General features: G+C 37.9%; 1 protein-coding gene across 10 annotated transcripts in view; it reads right to left on the bottom strand.

The window, feature by feature from the left end:
* The window catches only part of LOC105285459 (5-hydroxytryptamine receptor 2A), a 108,028-nt gene that overhangs the window by 10,969 nt on the left and 77,649 nt on the right, over window positions 1-19,410 (bottom strand). For all 10 annotated transcript variants that reach the window (XM_011349679.3, XM_011349678.3, XM_011349676.3 and 7 more), the window contains 2 exons: window positions 10,832-11,237; window positions 982-1,115 (listed from right to left, as the gene is read on the bottom strand). In XM_011349679.3, coding sequence (XP_011347981.1) covers window positions 982-1,115; window positions 10,832-10,973 — 276 coding nt within the window. In that variant the 5' untranslated portion in view covers window positions 10,974-11,237. The remainder of the gene's footprint in view (window positions 1-981; window positions 1,116-10,831; window positions 11,238-19,410) is intronic.

The following is a 19,410-nucleotide window of genomic DNA, read 5'->3' as shown; positions in this document are numbered from 1 at the left end:
AATTTCATCACGATTCATCCGGGCATTAATAAATCATTGTGACATTTTTCTCCTGATCTATATTTCCTGCGACTGTTTATGCTGTTGAAACTCTACGCTGGAAGGATTACTGAAGTCTGAATAATAAATTGTTGTAGTTGATGCGTCGCGCTCGGTCGGAGCTTCTTATCGTTGTTGTCTTATTGATGTAACGTACATAATTAACAAACTTCCTAAGGTGAAATGGCACAGCGTTTAAATGGCAGGCCTCTGCGGAACCTACCGGTGCCGTTTCGCGTTTCCTTTTCTGGCGCGACGCAAAACCATCGTAGAAACGCAATCGTGAATGCGCACGGTTCCTCACGGATGTTATAAATACGTGAATGGCTGCAACGGGCCATAGACCAAAGTTTAACAATGAGAGGATTCAACGCGCGAGGAGAGAATGATCCTCTACGTGCGAGGAAAAGACGGCTCAAAGACCCGCCGGAAAATCTAGCAAAATTTTCATCTCGCGAATTCATCGTCGTGACGAGACGCGTTGGCTTGCATACACGCGTTTTTCGATCCGCAACCGCACCACGTTTTACTGAAAATATCTTACGTCAGTCGTTACAACCAGAATGTAACGTTGCTGGATCGCACATTCCCAAAATCGATTCGCATGAATGTTTGATTAAACTTTTATTGCAATTTTATGCGCGTGAGCTGCGCGCAAATCCGTGATATCTCGGCATTTTCCAGATGAATATCTCTATGTGGAATAATAGCAGTTAACGTCGAGAACGGTGCGAAAATGAGAGACGTCTGCTCTTCTCGTGCAAAATATCGCGCGCACGGATTCATACATCCTCGCATAGTTTCGCCGCCAAAAACTTTACGATCGTGCACGGTCCTCTCGTCATCGCACACCGGTACAGTCTCCTAAGTCGTGCGAGCAGACTGTACGGTAATAATTCGCAGTGCTCTTTAATACACAGAGTGATGGGGTAAATTACGTACTTCATAAACGGCTCCGAGAGGCATAACGAGACACGCGACCATAAGATCCGCGACGGCCAGACTGAGGATCAAGTAATTCGCCACGGACTGCAGATTTCGCTCCAGTATGATAGCCGCCATCACAAACAGGTTCCCTGTAACAAGAGCACCGTACATGTGAGATGTCAGATGTTAATATAAATGATATAAATGATATAATTCAGTCATTTTCGGCCAATAAGTAATGGTATTATTTTATAGTTTATATGTTTTTTATTTACTTTTCCTCATTGTATTCTTTGTAATTTTTAGAAAATGACTGAAATTTTACACTTAATAGGGATCTGAATTTAAGTCGAAATCTATGTACTTGTTAACAAATAAAACTGCCAGTTTGGTCGAATATAAGGAGGCTTTGTTTTTATTGAATTTTCCGGCGAAACTAATGAATCAAATTGATTAATACAAATGACTCTGTAACCTATTCGTATATGAAACATTCATCATCGATTTCAGCAATATAATACTTTACGCTCCGCGATTTACGAGAAGATAAATATCGAGATGAGGAATTCAAGCAATTTATTTTTACCCAAGCGCACCTTTTGATGATATTAACATCCGCGCGTTAATTATTTTGATCACGCGTGAAGCGCTGCGCCGAGGAATATTGCCGCGTCGCTTGACATGCGAAGTTAGCCGCGCAACCGAGTCACGTGACTGATTTCGAACTCGCCGGTAGTCGCGTACTCGCGTAGCAAGTCGTCGAAGCCTCGGCAGGATCCGTGATCGCTCCGCGTTTCTGTGTCTTTTTTATCTGTCACGAACGAGTGCCGCGTGCTGACGAATGTCGGGAGTGTTGAATTGAACGATGTACGATCGTTTCGGCGTATTGATCGATCCGTGCGGCGCCAATTAATCGCGTATTTTCGTATTCACGATCGGCGCCCGTCGTATCGCGTTCCGTGCATGGCATCCGTCCGTACGCAACGTCTGATACGCGCATCTCACGTATTTCGCGATAGCTGCTCGCCCGAATCGTACAATCGCGAGTGTTAGTTGCGATCCGAAACGCCGAGGAGTATCGAGAAGCATCGGGGATCGTCGCGATGGATTAATCGAGATCGAAAAACAAGCCGCGACATTGCCGCGTGAAATAATTCGCACGCGTGATCCGCCATGATGGCGCGCCACTTTCGGAATTTTGCGCCGACCGCGAGAGGGCGCGTCTATGCGCGCGTATCTAAAGTCACTAGATATATATATCTAGTGACAATTACTATTATTCGAAATACGATAATCACTTCCGTCAGATCAACATCCGTTGAATAACGTAGTGTCGTTCTGTTTCGCGCGTTTCGCGTTGTATTCGCGATTGTGTGATCGAGTCAGTGTATTGGAAGAACAGGAAGTGCATGTGAGGAACAATGTGGAGCATCAGAGGGAATCACTGCAATGATCGAGAGAGAGAGAGCTGGCTGCTGCTCGTCTGTTTCACGAGTGAGTAATCATTCCTGAATGTTTTTTCTCTGAAGTCTTTTACTGCGTGGCGTTGGATTTGTCGAATGCAGTCCAATCTAAGAAAACGTTTCTTTCTCGATGTCGGACTCATAGCTGACGTGAATAACAAATTGTTTCGAATTGTCTTCTCGGTGAAACTGCGAGGAGGAATTTCGACATGATTGGTAATTCTCAAGATAGTTCTCAAAACTACGCACAACAGAATGGATAATAACGGTCTGTTATTGTTGCAAGAGTTCCGCGCGCTGAGCTGTATAACATTGCGGAGTCGTTTAAGCAAATTGCGATCGCGAGCGCTTCTCTCTCTCTCTCTCTCTCTCTCTCTCTCTCTGTCGCGCTCTCCACTCTTTAATAATGGCCCTGTAATTGGCACTGCAAGGGGCAAATTCGGGCCGGGGCTCCATCAATTCCGGCTGCGGGTTTGAATAGCGGCAATCAAGTTCGGCAAACTCGGAGAGAGATGAAATCAGTCGTACGTTCCTAGACGCATTTCGGGTGTGCGGCGCGATGGGTCGGTCGCTCGCGCGCGCATTTGCGAAATTTGTCTAAGTTTGCCGTGTCGTCTCGCCGGTGCTCCTCGTATCGAGTTTTCGCGCCTCCGGAACAATACGACGCTGTTAGGGAGACTGAGTGCTTCGCCCGTACGTACGGTATGCGAGGGTCAGTCGATGGAGAAGGTTGCAGACAAGAAACGTACAACGTCCTGGGATCCTCGAACAGCTCCTTGAAAAATTTCTCTCTCGAGGTGAGAACGGGTGAGGCGAATAAATACCGAGTCTTGCTAAAGCGAGCGTTTTTACACTGACGACAAGATAGTGTTTTATAAAGGAATTCGTATTTTTATACGCGCGCTGCGAGTATTTTTCGGATACCGTTTAGTACTCGACTATTGCAGTATGCAGTTGCATTTGAACACATAAAAATGAGATTTATGTTCTGAAATGTTCTAAGATATTCCAAGACGAATAGAAATATATACGCATTACATATAAAATAACAAAAAAATAAATAAAAATAAATAATAAAATAATAAAAAAATTAATAAAAATTAGTACAGTAGAATTGACTGGATTATCAGTAAAATATGTACTTTTAAAAAAAGAGCTGCGTGATAATAATTAGTTAATATATAAATTCTCTGTTAAGGCGAAAAGATTCAACATTTACAACAGAGTAATCCTCAACTCTCGGCTCAAAGAAATCCGCGTAGATATAGTCTTTCTCGGCGCGATGGTAGTTTTAATCAAACTTTGGTAGGACCGCCAAGCCCGACGGTAATCAGTATTTTCAGGTTCGCGCGGTTCCCTTGTAAGAGAGAAACTCATGTATTATTAACTCAATGTTACGTTCATGCATAAGCGTGCTCGACTGCGCTGGTGTAAGCGTGTTTAAGGAAAGTAAGTAGAAGCTTGAGCCACCGTGCACTATGCTCGCGAGGATATTACGTACTGATGTACGTCGTTCCGCGTACGCAGAACCTCATCTTGTCTGGATAATCACTGTTTTCTATGATTTTTCGCGATGCGTATATTTGTAACACGAAATAATGTAAGATCGTACTGTGTCTGAAATAATAATGACATTTTGCATTACAGTAAACATGAATTATAAATCTTTGATAGGGCCTTGGAAAAATAAAATAAAAGAACTGATTATTATTATTATATAAATTGCCGAATGATTAAAAAATAGTGTGATTGCTAAAAGAACAAAGAAAAAATAGCGCTGGTTATACATATAGCATATAGCAAATAACATCGAATTCAATATTGAATTGTGTAATTGAATTCAACTCTTGTCTATTACTGCCAGAAAGAGGCACAGCAGACTGCTCAAATTAAAGAGTAAATTAATAGGAGAATTCGGAACATTCGGAGCCACGTATTTCGTATTTTCTCATTTTACTCGCCTGCTGCGGTAAACACAAACTGTTCGACAATACCGGACACGTGACTCCACAAATGGACAAATTTCTTCCTTTTCGTGTCCATTAGTTTCGCGTTAGTGTCTGGGATGCACAGCCAACAATGCGGTTATACACGGCTTTTAAAAGCAGCATCGAGGACGGAGAAACGCACGTATTAAACGCGTCGCGTCTCCACTGCAGACGAGATGTCTCCGTGAAGAGTACAACCACCACGGCTACGTGAGTAAAAGGCGGAAAGAAACGCGGGAAATTTTACTTTGGCGTAATTAACTCCTGCGAAGGAAGAGCGAAGATGTTCAGCACACCAGGATCTAAACGCACACGCTTGCGCTCACGCTCCGCTCTTGCACTCCATTAAGAGTGTATTTGCAGCGCGAGAAAAAAGAAGCGCGGTATCGAAGCTTTATACGGATAAGCTGCGAAGGGTCGAGAGTAGACACGCGCGCTGAGTTGTTTGTCAAGAAATAACTTACAGTCTGCAGTTTTTAATCTGTTCCGGCGTTGCGCTAAGCTCCGGCTTGACGCCACGGTTCTTCAGCGAGCTTTTTGTCAAGGGTCTCGACGAAGGCGGATTTTGTAACGCCTCTGTACACGTATCGCGTGTGTCGTGTATCGGGTGATGATAAAACCATTATTGTATCTATTGCGTTATATATTCATTATCGATGCTCAAACATTTAATAATCTATGAATTATACGCTGAAATAGAAATGCCACGTCTGTTTGTCTTGCTTTAGTATTTTATAATTAACGTTTTTAAAGCAATTTTAAAAGTTCGAATTTATTACGTGTCAATCAAAAATTTGGTTATTATTGAGTTAATTTAAAGTTATCAAAAGTGACCACGTTAAATGTTTTGTCATCATCCAAGTTTATCTTAATCGTATTTTCGAAAGCGTTGACGTGTTAAATGCTGATATCAGCATGAACGGTTTTATTTTTCAATGCATTAAAAAAGCGTAAATACATTGTGTTATCGAGATTAGTTCCGGGGATGACAATTATTTTTATCGGTGATGGTTCTTGTATTATTTCGGACAGTTGTAAAAATATGACAAAGCTTCCAAATGCATGAGAGACACGGTTTAGATCGACGCAGCTTTTCCGAACGAGAAAATTTGCTGGATGAAAAGGAGTATTAACGTTGAAAGCATTAATCGTTTTATCCGTGGGCCAAATAGTGTTTTACTAGTCGAAATAGAGATTTCTCAGCTAAAATCTTTTTCATTTAAATTGTGTGCAAAAAAACGAATGATAGAAAATTCGTCAGTCTCATGCAAAACAGTGTCGAGAAAAAGAAATTGACAGCAGGTCTCTTGTTGTGAATATAATGAGAATCTCTCATAATCCGACAAATTGAGTGATTACGTACTAGATCTTGAAATAAGAGTTATTATGATCTTTAGCTTTTTGCAGTGTAAATAATCTGTTAATAATATCACATCACATCAAAAAGATTTTTTAATTCATTTACAGTTCAATTATATTTAATTCTATATTGAATATTATTATGATACATATATTGAATATTACAAATTTATTCTCGTAGCATTATATATGCCTTTTATTAAATGCAAATGCAGAGTTCAGTACCTAGTTAGTTATTTTAGTTTATGATGTGAAGCAGAAATAATGCATTATTTATTGTTGCAATCAATATCAAGATAAATAAATTTTTCCGCATACATAGAATTGATGCAAGCGAATCTGTAAAATGTGTTGCAAACTGTGTTATGGTTCGTTATCCAATAAAGGCCGTATAACTTGCTTTGTTGCGGCACTAGGACAGATTTGGATTGAATTATATGACCGTTTATTGATTAAACAAAACTAGACTGGTCGAGAAATGTTATAATGTTTGCTTTATCAATCGCGACTGGTCGTGCGCCGATAATCATTTATTTCGTTATAACGTAGCAAGGCGAGAGTGCAAGGCCGGTAAATAAATAACATATTAGGGTAAGAGGTACAGTTATTGATAGGGATACAGTTATTGACACATTAACTCTTTTAACTTAAATTTCTCGTCACATGCACGACGCTCGTACGCAAAGTTTATATGCTCGTACAAAGTACCTTTTCGCCAACAGATTTACTGAGTTATCTTAGATTTCTGTCATTGCGTTTCGAAGCGGGCAGCAAAAACATGCACTGATCTATTCGGAGCATCGCCAAGAGTGGGTCAGTGATTGTTTTTGCTACCGCTTCGAAACGCAATGACAGAAATCTAAGACAATTCAGTAAATTTATTGGTGAAGGAGTACTTTGTACGAGCATATGAACGTTTCACACAAGAGCCATGCATGTGTCGAGAAATTTCAATTAAAAAAATTAATGTGTCAATAACTATATCCGTGTCAATGATTGTATCTCTTACCCTATATTTCTGCTTTTTGGAAACGTCATGCTAGTAACTGTAAATTTAAATGTAACGATCCGCTTTTATTCCACAGCGATAAAAGGGAAGGGATTAATTAATATTCTCATGTTCATAATTAATAGGAGCAGGTTTTTTATAATATTTCGCCTGAGAGGCTATATTGTTTTTTCGCTGAAAATGTAACCTTAGGGTCTTAGGATGGTAACTATCGGAGATTGAATATCTGATTACGTCTTTATGCAGGGTACGTTGTGCGCTCGTATCGCATCGTTTAACCTTTATAGGACCGAAGGGCAAGGTAGTAACGCATTCAGTTCGCGTCGGCCGTCTAACCTATCGGTTTGCTATTTTTTCCTTTTTTTTTTACGAACAAACAAAACGCTCGTCAACATCGTGTACACGTATTAAGGGTGCATCAGGAGATCTTTTAGATCATCTTGTCTTTGATAAGATTTATTTTTTCCTGCAATATTTACAATACTGATAATTTAATAAAAATGCAATATCTTGTTGATAATTTAACTCAATCGATTTCTACGATATACTGTATATACACATAAAAAATTCCTTAATTTTATGACTTGTACTGAACATGAAAGTTATGAAACATTGATTGAAACGTTCACATACATAATTATGTATTAGGAATAATATTAATAGATCAATACATTTTTATATTCATGGTTTCTGAATAACTTCTATCGATTTGTTTTGCTTGCAAAATTTATAAAATTGCACAATAATAACATAATTCACAATTCGTCGACAAATTTGCAATTTAAATTATTCTGAAAATCAAAAGTTGCAATTATCCACACTTATTTCAGTAATGTCTTTCATGCTCGTTAGGTAACTCTATAAATATCTATCGTCTATAATTTCGTGTGTTCGTTCGATTGTAGCCAATTACTTCGGCAGACGTACGCTCCGATGGCGGACGCGGACTCCGCGCGAAATCATGAGTTCCGGTTGTCCGCGTTTAAGAGAGGCGAACGAATCCGGCCGGTGCAACGCGCTGCATTTGGGAAGTTTCACTCGATTTGCGACCATTGTGTGACGAAAGGATTATTTAATTCACATTTGCGCAACAATATTCACAGTCTTGTGCCTCTCCAAGTGTTCATAAAATTCACCCCGTACTGTGAGGGAGAAAGAAGGAGAAAAAGAGAGAGAGAGAGAGAGAAAGAGAGAGCAGGCGTATCCAACGGTAGCTGACGTCATGTTCAACGAACCGTTAGTTAGCCAGTGAACTATACTAATATCGGAATGCGCTCCGAGCTTGTCAAGTGGAGGCGTGTGTATACGTGCGGATGTATACAACACTGCCGGTAGATCTCTTTCACAACCCCCTTATATCCACCCACAGCGTTACAATGGAGCGATAAACTTACCTGTTTTCCGACAACTTTTATCTGTATGTCTCTACGAGAGATATACAGATCCGCAGGGACTGCGCGGAGATGTGGTTTGTGGATTTATTTTGTGAGACTTAATAGTTCGCGAACGAAATCGGCATTGCCGAAAATCAAGGCTTCGCGACATTCGTGGATAAACGACGCTAATAATAACACAGTTTGCATTACTTTATGTGTATATTGAGATAGCGTTAATAACGCATGCTAGAAAGTCAAGAAAATAGCGAAAGCGATTAAAAGAGAGTAATATAGGTATTTCACCAATACGTACAATGTATTTTGGAAGAGGAAGAGGAGACTAGCTATTTAATTAGCAAAAAAAGCAAATTAGATAACGAGCAAAGTTCGTTTTTCTTGTACCTTGGAACTTAAAGAGCTGTTTATTTATTTACTTCAAACGACTTATAACTTGGTAATTATATTTCACAAGAAACACTACGTCAATTTTGAGGAGCATCTTGCGTAACGATTTTAGAAAGATTAATCACCCGTTTGTTCCCGGCTGGTAGTTTGACCAAAGTTATCCATCGCGCGCGTTACGGCCGCATTAAAGCGTCTTTAGCGTCGGTGATCGAACAGAGATTTCGGTATTAAAACGCGCGCTATTATTCTCGGGAGGAGAGCTGGGGTGGCAGGAAAGGGTTGCAGTTCAATACAAGTCGCGAAGCGGAGTGTCAGCGCGCTTACCTCGCGGAAAATCCTGTTTACGCAAAGCACGCGGCTGGATATCGCGATTACCGTCAACGCTACGGTGATATATTATACGCTCAGGAGATGTGTCAGTTCTCCAACGCAATCTTCGCCATTGTTCTCGCCGACGGATACGACCGACGGGCGTCGCCTTCATGAAACCGTCATCGACCGGTAATGATCAGGAATTACTTGACGCTTGATAGCGTCTAATTAGAGCAAAAAGAATTAATCGATGCGGCGAGATTAATCGCGTCGCGAACACGTCTTGTCGGAAGTTTCGCCCGCAAAGAAAATGATCCGTCGAATTCGGTCGGTAATTTTCATTAATTACCTGTGCGTTTGAATAGTAGCGCGAGTCTAAACGATTGAACCGATCATCTTCGAATTAAGGTGCGGATCCTTCTTGGTTTCAGCTTGAATGAGTCTGATCCATTATCCACTTAGTGCCGACGACGAAATTGTCTACTCATCAAAGCGACCGGATATTTATTCGCTTTAATTTTTTAAAAAATTACTTCGAAAGAGATATTGCAAAAAATATAAAAATTGAAAATTAAAAACATTTATTTAAGATAATTCCAGATTAAATTTGCAGAGATAGCTTTAGTAAATTTGTTTGGTCATTGTTTTTGACAGAAAATAAATGTAGAGTACAAAAAAGAAATGTTTTTCCGAGCGTTAAATTATTACAATTTTTATTTACGGCAGCATAAAGTTACAATATTTACGGTATTTAGCGGAGATAATTGAAAAACATTTCCATGGAAACGAGCAATCTTAATCATCAATTATGTTGTCGGTATTTAATTCTTTGAGCTTCACTTCAATTGGCTTGATGTCACAAAAAAAAGAAAATTCAAATAAGTTTTTCATGCTGATGAAAAGGCTTGGCAATATCTTTTTTTTATTAACTGAAACTACCAATACATAAAACAATTTGTAAAACACGAGATAACACTTTGTTAAAAAAACGTTCAAAAAGTGTAGATTTTATATTTATTTTACGTGATTTATTGTCACATATTTTTTTACTACAACGTCCAGCATTTCACTGATTTCTCGCGTTATCAAAAAATAAATAACACGTGTTAGAACCTACGTGGTTTATAGTACAATTCCTGTTGGCAGTAAAAAATATTGTCCCACATTACACGAATGTTTTATCCGGAAGTGAACCAATATTCATTGAATTAAAAAATAAAGTTAAAATACTGTGTAATGTAATACAATATGTTTGCAGTACGGGAAAACTACTCGCGTTACATTATTCCTTCAATTACAATTTTCGTTTCGTTTTTTCATTATGCTTTATTACAAACTTGTACGGTGATAATCAGTTGCGAATATTGCAGGAAACCACGTTAATAAAAATCTTCAAGACTCATTTCTGGGATATAAAAAAGGTTTTCAAGGTTTTCTTGTCTTAAAAGTGACCTATATCGTAAACCTTTTATGAAAGTGCTCCTAAAAACTTGAGAAATACAGGACTACATGTTATTATATTTCTGAAAATACGAGCTATACTTTTAAATTTTAAAATATCGATCCACGTATCAATATTCAATAGTAAATGCAAGCAACTGAATATGAAAAAAAAATATGCATTCGTATACAAATATTTTATTTATATCACTTTTAAATACGAACATAGCAAAAGAAAAAAACTACAGAATTTCTGTAACGAATAACTGCCGACGAAAAATATTTTTTGTTTTTTTCATGAGTTTATGGAAAATGTTTCTTCCTTAATTAAAATGTAACAACCACATAATTACGAGATTTTTTAACATTAAAAATGGAAATGAATTTAATTAAAGCAGAATAAAAAACTCTAGTACTGATTGAAAATCTCAGTGTTAATTTATGATTTTGATGTTAAGATGTTTATCGTTGAAAATATTTTTCCTTTTGTGAAATATCGATTAAAAGACTTACCTACGATAGTGACAAGTATCACAAGACAGAGCACGATAGCCTTCAAATAGATCGATACATCGCCAAAGACCGGATCTTCCGCTGTTGAATTCGCGGTTTGATTGAAGGGGTATTCCATCGTAGCTGGATGTGTATTTTCCATTTTCAGTGCTCGCTATTCATCATCTGCTTAAATAATGTATCATGGTCTGCTCTCGTTAAAGCGGTTCCGAAGTTTTTTCTCTTTGTTTTCGACAGATGCAGAGTCAACACCTGACCAATAAATGTTGGCAACTCCTCTCATACGCTTCCACCTCTATCTCAGAATTTTCCGTAGCCTCCATTTTCCGCAATTTTCTGCTTCGAGACTCCATGGACTTTGACACGGAGTCTTTTTTGTAGAATATCAGTCCTTTCGTCCTTACGTCTGAAACAGCAATGTGAGCAAAGAGTTCAGTCTCCATAACAGTGTTATATTTTCTTCAGTCGCAAATTTTTTAATTACAGTTCTTCAAACATTGTTAACAGTATTTTTAAATATAGGAAGCCTCCACCATTTATGTGATATAAATAATTACAATATTGCATTTCGTGTTAAATATATGTAAATTTCAAGATAGGCAAAGCAAGATAGACAACCGAGTGTGCAAGGCGTCACGTTTATGGTAGCCCACGAAACCAATGAAATTGGAACAATCGGTCAGCAATTGGTGCCGTTGGCAGATACAATTCTGCCAACGGCACCAATTGACTTTAATAATGAATCCGCGGAGCTGCGCGAAAAATAGATGCGTTTACAACAAACACTAGTCGTGAAATTGCCTTAGGAGGTCGTGTGCACTCTATTAAATTTTCCGATAGTGTTGGAACGTTTCATTAACTTGAATTCACCGGAACCTACTCGCCATTCGGTTTAAACTGATTGAATTTCCAGGCGAATAACGTTTACTTTTGATAGCGACGCCGATACACGATAACGAATTCACGGTTTTGTGCATAGTTGGTTGCACAATTTTATTGTTTTAATTAATTACAAATAATATAATTGGAATATAAATTCTCAAAGAAATTATACAAAATCAATTTTAATTTGCTCTATTGAATATGTCTCATAATGTACACATAAGTGGAATACGTATTTAAGTAGAACTGAAAGTTTAAATTCTAAATTATGATCATTCTAATATCATACATTTTCAGAAAAGAGAAGAATTACATCTCTGACTTATTTCTTAACCTCTAGCATAAATTTCTTTTTTTTACAAAACGCATCAATAACTCATCAAAAAACGTTTCCCACAATACTAATTTTTGTTGTATACAGTGAGATATTATAACTTGAAAATTTTCTTTTCTTCGACATCTTTTAAAAATGTAAAATTAGAGATGTGCGTGAAATTCAGGGAGTATCTCTCCAGCGCAGATGTAGGAAGCTTTAAATATCCTCATCTTCGAAAGTGCTAACACATTTCGCTCGCGACAGAGAAATTTATCCCATACTGATTGTTGCCACGGTGACTTTTTGCGTGCGCGACCAACCGCCAAGATCTGAAAGTTTTATTCCCACCGCATGACACAAATCCCACGTATTTTCTGCCAGCGATCAAAAAGTGTCCCCCCCTAAGGCTCTCTTCCTCATCACCATTTTTCGGTGCTCGCTTGTCGGTTGGGGGACTGAAAAACAACCATTTCTCCTACGATGGAGAAGTAGCTTCCGACCAACTTTCTAACAGTTAGCCCGAGAAAAAGATCAGGAGTGGCGCAAAAGCGTGGCGTCCGTTCGTGCAAACTTCAAAGGGACAGCAGAAAAAGGGACGTCTACGAAACCGAAGAATAAAAGCCAATCAAGCAGTCTTTCACAGATACGGCGCTACATTTTTAATACTTAAATCAACCTGTGCGAGTGTATCGATCCTGTTGGCGCCTAACGAGCTTCGTAAATCGTATTTTCGATATCGACGGTTCAAATCCCCTCAGCATCAAGGGAAAGGACTTTCGTCCTCTGGTAGTAACACGTTACTCATCGTCGTAGTAACAATGAGTTTCTAGTTTTGTGCTAGTTAAAAAAGTTTATTCGATATTACGAACAAATTGAATTTTCTGATGGAAAAAAATATGAAAAAGTTGTAAAAGTTTGTGATAGTGGAGTGTTTATTGCAAGTAATAAGAAAAGAACGTATTTTATAATTTCCTTGCAGAATACAGTGATTCGTATAGAAAGTTTACCGTTGTTGGAACGCGATAAGCGCACCACCGAAGAAACTCTCTCTGAAATTTCGTTTCCTTGGGGATCCACTTCCCAGTGAGATATAAAAATTTGTATTTTACATCACCTATGAAATCTTCATTTCCCACAGCGATACAGTCATGATACTGCAAAAATATTGCAATAGCCAGACGACGAAAAAACAATCGTGAATATTATACGATACGAGAAATTTGTATATCTCGTCAGCAACATTGTCCTCCGTGATGAAATATTTTAGTTATTCAAACGTGTGGGAGTTAATTCAAACTTCAACACTGAAAAATAGGCTTTCGCCTCGTTATGTAATATAATATTTATGTCTTAATGAAAAACTGTTGAAAAACACGAAAGGAGTTTTAAAAAATATATAAAACGTAATGTAAAAAACTAAGATAGACTTTTATTTCATGGAAAGTGCAAATCGTTCCTGTATCCTGTTAGTTGGAAAATGGCCGTTCATTAGCGCTCGAGGAAAAAATTGATATATGTATGTACATATAAAAAAGACCATTTATGTTGCTTTATAAAAACTTGATATGCATACAAAAAAAGAGCATTTATTAACTCTTTATTGACTTTCGTTCCCTTAAAATTTTTGATCGATCTTTTAGAAGTATTCATTAACGACTTGGCTCATTTATTTAACCAATTTATTGTAACAGGGAAAAAATAAAATAACGTTCTGACTATGCACATGAGAACAATGGTAGCGACAATCGCACGTTTCTTTTACTGTTAGATTGTTAGAAAAAAATTTCCCAAATTGATCCATTAATCTGTCGTGCGCGATTGTGTCGAAAACTGCAAATAGCACGAGGAAAATCTGCTCAATGAATCACGTGTAGAATCGCGCGTTACGGTAGATGTCGTCTGTGCAATGGACTGGAATTGTGCGAATAGTCGCGACAGTCGTTTGCATGTGGAGACCATCGGCCGCCAAAGCTCACCGTTTCGGCCAATTCAAAATTGAAAGTGCAGACGCACGTAGTATATATATTTCGCACAATAGCAGATGCATTTATCACGAGCGGAAACTGCGGCTCTCGGTCGCGCTCGAAAGTCCATAAATTCCCCGCCGATGGTGGAAAATGGAGGCGAAAGTGGAGAGGAGGAGGAAGCAGGCGGCCGCCGTAAGGTGCAGGGAGTAGAAAGAGGAGGTAGGAACGAGGTAGAATCGACATGCTGGAGAGAGGGAGGACGGAAATCTATTTCTGAGGGAAAGAAAAGCCGGGCAAACTGTTACGCGATTAAATCGCGAGCTGCCAGCGGGGACCCTCGAAATTCACGATCGTTTGCCTTCGATTTAAGGCGACCGAATCTCGCCGACGGAGACGTCTTCGTTCATGGTACTTGTTCGTCTCCTCGATCCTCTCTCGGTTGGCAAAAAGACGCGGTAACGAGGGACCGATCTGCCAGTCGAGAAGTAAAAAGGTTTACGTGGCTTTAAAGTTTATGACTTACGCAAGCGAGAAAAGCACGAGCAGCGACCTTTCCCTGGGTCGGTGCCTGCGACAATTCGATAGGGTTTTTAATATTGCAATCTTCGTGATACCTTTTTCAATGTCATTTTTTTGAAAGTGAAATATAGACTTAGAGAAAGGAAATAGACATAAAATATTGTATGCGTACCTCTTGGCGATAATTAGGACTAAGTTTGTTATGTAATGTTTAAAGAAAGTATGATAATTGATAAACATGGTTTAGACAAGGTAGAAAAATAATCTCACGTAATACTACTTTCATAATATTGCATATCAATTTTCTATCAATTTCATATTCATATTTCATATTAATTTCGTTAATTTCACGATATTGATATAACGCGTCATTTGCATTTGCATTTGAGGTTTATTCTCCTTCTATGCATATATCTATGGATGTGTCATTATCGTGAAAGTGTGTGAATAACCTGACAGGAAACTAAATTGGAATATATTAAAAATCTTTGTACGTTACATGTAGACACGTATTATCGCTATATCGCATTATGCGATATATTCACTGTTCGGTAATATTTATATTCCTTCTTTTTTACATTAAGATCTCTGCATGTGAGACATGAAATTCTGAAATAAAACTAGACGTCCTTATAAGTAGAGTGCACTCCGTATTTACGAGGCCGTAGTGTCGTCCATTATCCGGAGCTCCTACTGCGTTCCATTAGTTCCATGTAACTAACTTCTTCAGCTTCCAAGGATTTCACGCTGAACCGTGCTTATAGGATCAAAAGATTAGATCCACGCATTACACTTGGTATATATATGTATACCTCCACGGGCGAGGGGATGGGCGGGCGGCGGGAGAATTTTAAACTTTATCTGTGAATCCGGGAAAATACTAAATTTCGATGCAACGCTGCCAATTTTCGGTTGCCAAAAGAATACGTTCGTTTAAAACGTAGTGAAAAAGAAAGGAGAAACTACGAAACAACGAGGAAAAAGGAGAACGGATGGAAAAAGCAATAGTACTGAAATTTCTATAAGCAGGCGAACAACGCATGTTCTACATTACTTGTTTTTTTCGTAATCTTTGGAATCTTTCCATTTTCATTGCCAAAACGTGCAAAAGATACGTGCAATTACAAAATTACGCGAAAGATACCTACCGATCTTTTAAAAATCATTAAAAATTTATAAGAGATTTAAACGAAATGCAATGTCACGCGCCAAATTCCTAGCAGCTATAATTAAACGCATGTTTGATACAGAGATAAAATATTTGGACACAGGTCGATAGTAAGCACACGCAAGTGCGGGAGTGATATGCATCTGAAAGAGAGATGTCGTTTCAATCAAAACCGACAGACATGGACGGATACATCGCTGGTGCGACTGGCACTCGTGTGCGTACAACGATCCCCAATATTGCTAAATTTCCGCCCATTGACGACCGTTTTGTGCTGATAGCTATATACCAGGTGTTAATCTTGTTACTGCCGGTGAACATTCATTCGACACAAAAGCCACAATTGCTGCTTTATATATATTAGTTTCTTTGCGCGGTGATTATGTCATATACACGTTGACATTATGTACGTAGTATGCGTATCAGTGTCATTGAAATATTATCGCGCGGATACCGCATATATTGATTAATTAAATATACTGTTAAGAATTTAATGTAGATATTATTAATCGATATCACGTTTCTATTGAAATTCTTTTGTTCTCTGTGTATCTATTACTATGTCAATAAAATGAAATTTTCGTGAAATAGATAGCATCTAGTCAAAGGTATCGAATTAAACAAACGGAATTATGATGGTACTTGCGCTTGCTTCGGTACGTTAATAAAGCAAAAGTGACGTCTCAATATTGTTTCATTAGCTTTATCATGGCAATTTTCGTGTCCATTGTTAAAAAAATAGTTTGAACATTAATTAAATTACAAATTAAATATTAAAATTAATAATAATCCGAGAGAACTTACGATCTGATAAAATAATTTATATTATGCAATTATTAAATTCCTTGTTTATCGTAATTCTTTTATCGCATTTTTAATTATTTTAATTTACGTCGTCCTAATGCGTTATTAAACTTTCATCTCAATCATTGCCGCTCGAAAACTTTCAGTCGCAGTAATTCGTAAACGATAATGTTAATAATCTCTCGCCTGCATTCATGATCAAATCTGTAATCATGCATATAATTCCTGGACTACTGTTTGTCAATGGACTCAATGGATTGCAATATTTGTTGATTCATTTGCGACGGCGAATAAATAAAGCAACGTTACAAACGACGAAACGCGCGCATGTATTTTTCGTTTCCCATTGCAAAATCAATATTTTGCATCTAAATAATAATTTCTGCTGAAAACTGCGTACATTGTGCATCCTTTTAAGAGAATCGTTCCATACAACATTAATTTTATTTTAATAAAATTAGTGACTATTATTCTATTACACCTCTTGAAACAATTAATTAAAATTGGGTTAGTTCATTCATGATAAGATGAATAGTCGTGATGTAAAAGCGAGTGATCTTCAATTTCCCAAAATTACATTAGAGTTGCGATCTTGTCAAATCGTATAAGTGAGGTAACTAGAACGTCAGCTGGTCCGTGGCTCTTGTCATTTTATGTCAGTTGAATAGTCATTTACTTCCACTTAGTTGCACCGCCGTAACTGTAACTTCGAATCCGTCGATCTCGCTGTTGTTCGAGTTACGAGATTAAGGGCTGGCGATACCTAAGCCAGCCATCTTGGAGTATGACGTCAGAGGCGGGGAAATATACGTGAACGATTCTTGCGATTTACGTTCTACTTAACTTTACGTCGTGTAAACTGATACATCGCGGTTCCCCCCTGGAAAAATCAATGAGTCGAGTGTGAGAACAAGAGGTCCTGTAGCACGTGGAATACGCGCGGTGGTGATTATTACATCATATCCTAAAAACTGATGTTTGCTCATTCACGCGAAAGAATCGCTCTTAGCTGCGGAAATTGATTATATTCCCGTGTAGAGTTTCGAAGCGATCCACTGTAAAAGGTGTTAATTTTTCACAGGTCGTCAAGTTTCACGTAATAATAATAATAATAATACACGGTGCAGTTTTTCCACTATATTTAAAAGGAATCTCCCGTAAAATTAGTTAATAACGCGTAAAACAACCCTAGTTTATTCGAATGGATTTTCATGGTCCATATAAACTGCATTAGTTTCACTATTAAGCTGGGCTTTATAGCGGTTGTAATACGAGGATATCTCTCTCGATTTATACACCAGTAAAAAGACTGAGCACGAAAAGATTTTCGTATTATCATTAAAAAGATCTAACAAAACAAGACGCACAACGCCAAGAAATATATTCTAGAAAACTTGATCTATAGCAAGAAAGCAAAGGATATACGAAGACAAAAATATCTTCTATTTCGAAGAAGTGGGAAATCAAGAAAGCTGTCGTGAAAGTTGAAGTTGATAGAGACGCTTGTACGTGGATACACTAATGGATATAGTTAGAGAATGGAGAAGATATTTGCAAGATTTATTGTTACAGGTGGAACAAGTTGCATTGCACTCTAAGGCATGAATATTTAATGACGTTCTAAGTCGCATTCCGCGGAAAGTGCTATTCTTTGAATAAGAGACAAGCAAGCATGATCTCTTTCGACAAAATGTCTCGTACAACGCAGTCCGGATACTGATGGGATTTATCAAAAGAACAAGAGTAATCCCTTTGTTCGTAAATTTTATAGAAACTTCTAACATTTTTTACTGGAAAATATTACATTTAAATTATTCGCATATTCGCGAAAAAAGGAGAGAAAGAGAGAGAGAAATAAAATATTACAGAGGTTTAATTTTATGTGAACGTTAATTATATGCACGTATAAACCTGCATAAATGTGCATAAACTTGCTCCTGGATTGCTGTGACATACCGTTACACTTACATGCCGCGTGACGCTCCATCGGGAACGATATTCGGCATTTGCAATAATGTGGCGCGAAATGTTGGAATTTGCACTGTAAATTTCAAAAGCTCGTTTCAATGTTCAAAGACGTGTCGTCATACATTATTGCAATGGCGGATATGCTGCCCAAGGGGATGCCGTTGCATCGGTATTGCAATAATGCTACGTCGCTACAACTTTAAGCATTATTGTAATGTTCCACATTCACCTATTCAGCTCGCATTCACTTCGTGCTCCACGAGAAGACACAATTTGTTGGTAGTAAATATTAACTTTTATTGCAAACGCTAATGTTTCAGTTCGAGAGAAAGAGTGCGGATGCGTTCCTCTGTATTTATTTTATAAAATGTATATTATTTTGCACGAGACAAATTTTCTCGCAAATCTTCGAAAAACAATAATCATAGAGTATGATTGTTTTTTATTAAATATTTGTTTGTTAATTAATGTTTGTCAATTATTAAATGATATCTTCACGAATTTACAGAAAATTTCGTAAAGCAATATAAGCATTACGCATGAAATGTAATTTTATTTAATTACGGCAAAACTTGTAATCACAATATTCAATCAAATTCTTATGAATATAAAATGTCACGTCAATATTCCGCAACAATTTATCAATTATTAAATTGGCTTGTAACATTTTCGCTTTTTTATTTATTCCTATACATGCGAAATTTATTATTCCATATAAAATCAATTCGGGTGTAAGAGGGTCGAAAACGAATTTTCGTTGTGAGCCACAATCCGATCTTTTTGTCGTAACAATGTTTCATAAAAAATAACGAGAAAGCCAGGTTGTAAAATCAATAGAAACGTCTCGTTAGTGCTCGTCGAAGTTTTATGAACTATGCGTACTTTCAAGGCCTGCGCATTCCCAGGAATATTTTCGTAGCACGTATCCGGCGAGATACTGCGTCCATCACATAAC

Source organism: Ooceraea biroi, chromosome 1 (genome assembly GCF_003672135.1).
Source record: "Ooceraea biroi isolate clonal line C1 chromosome 1, Obir_v5.4, whole genome shotgun sequence".
In the NCBI taxonomy this organism is placed as follows: Eukaryota; Metazoa; Arthropoda; class Insecta; order Hymenoptera; family Formicidae; genus Ooceraea; species Ooceraea biroi.
Note: the sequence above shows the minus strand (reverse complement) of the source record. Positions and strands in the feature narration are given on the sequence as shown.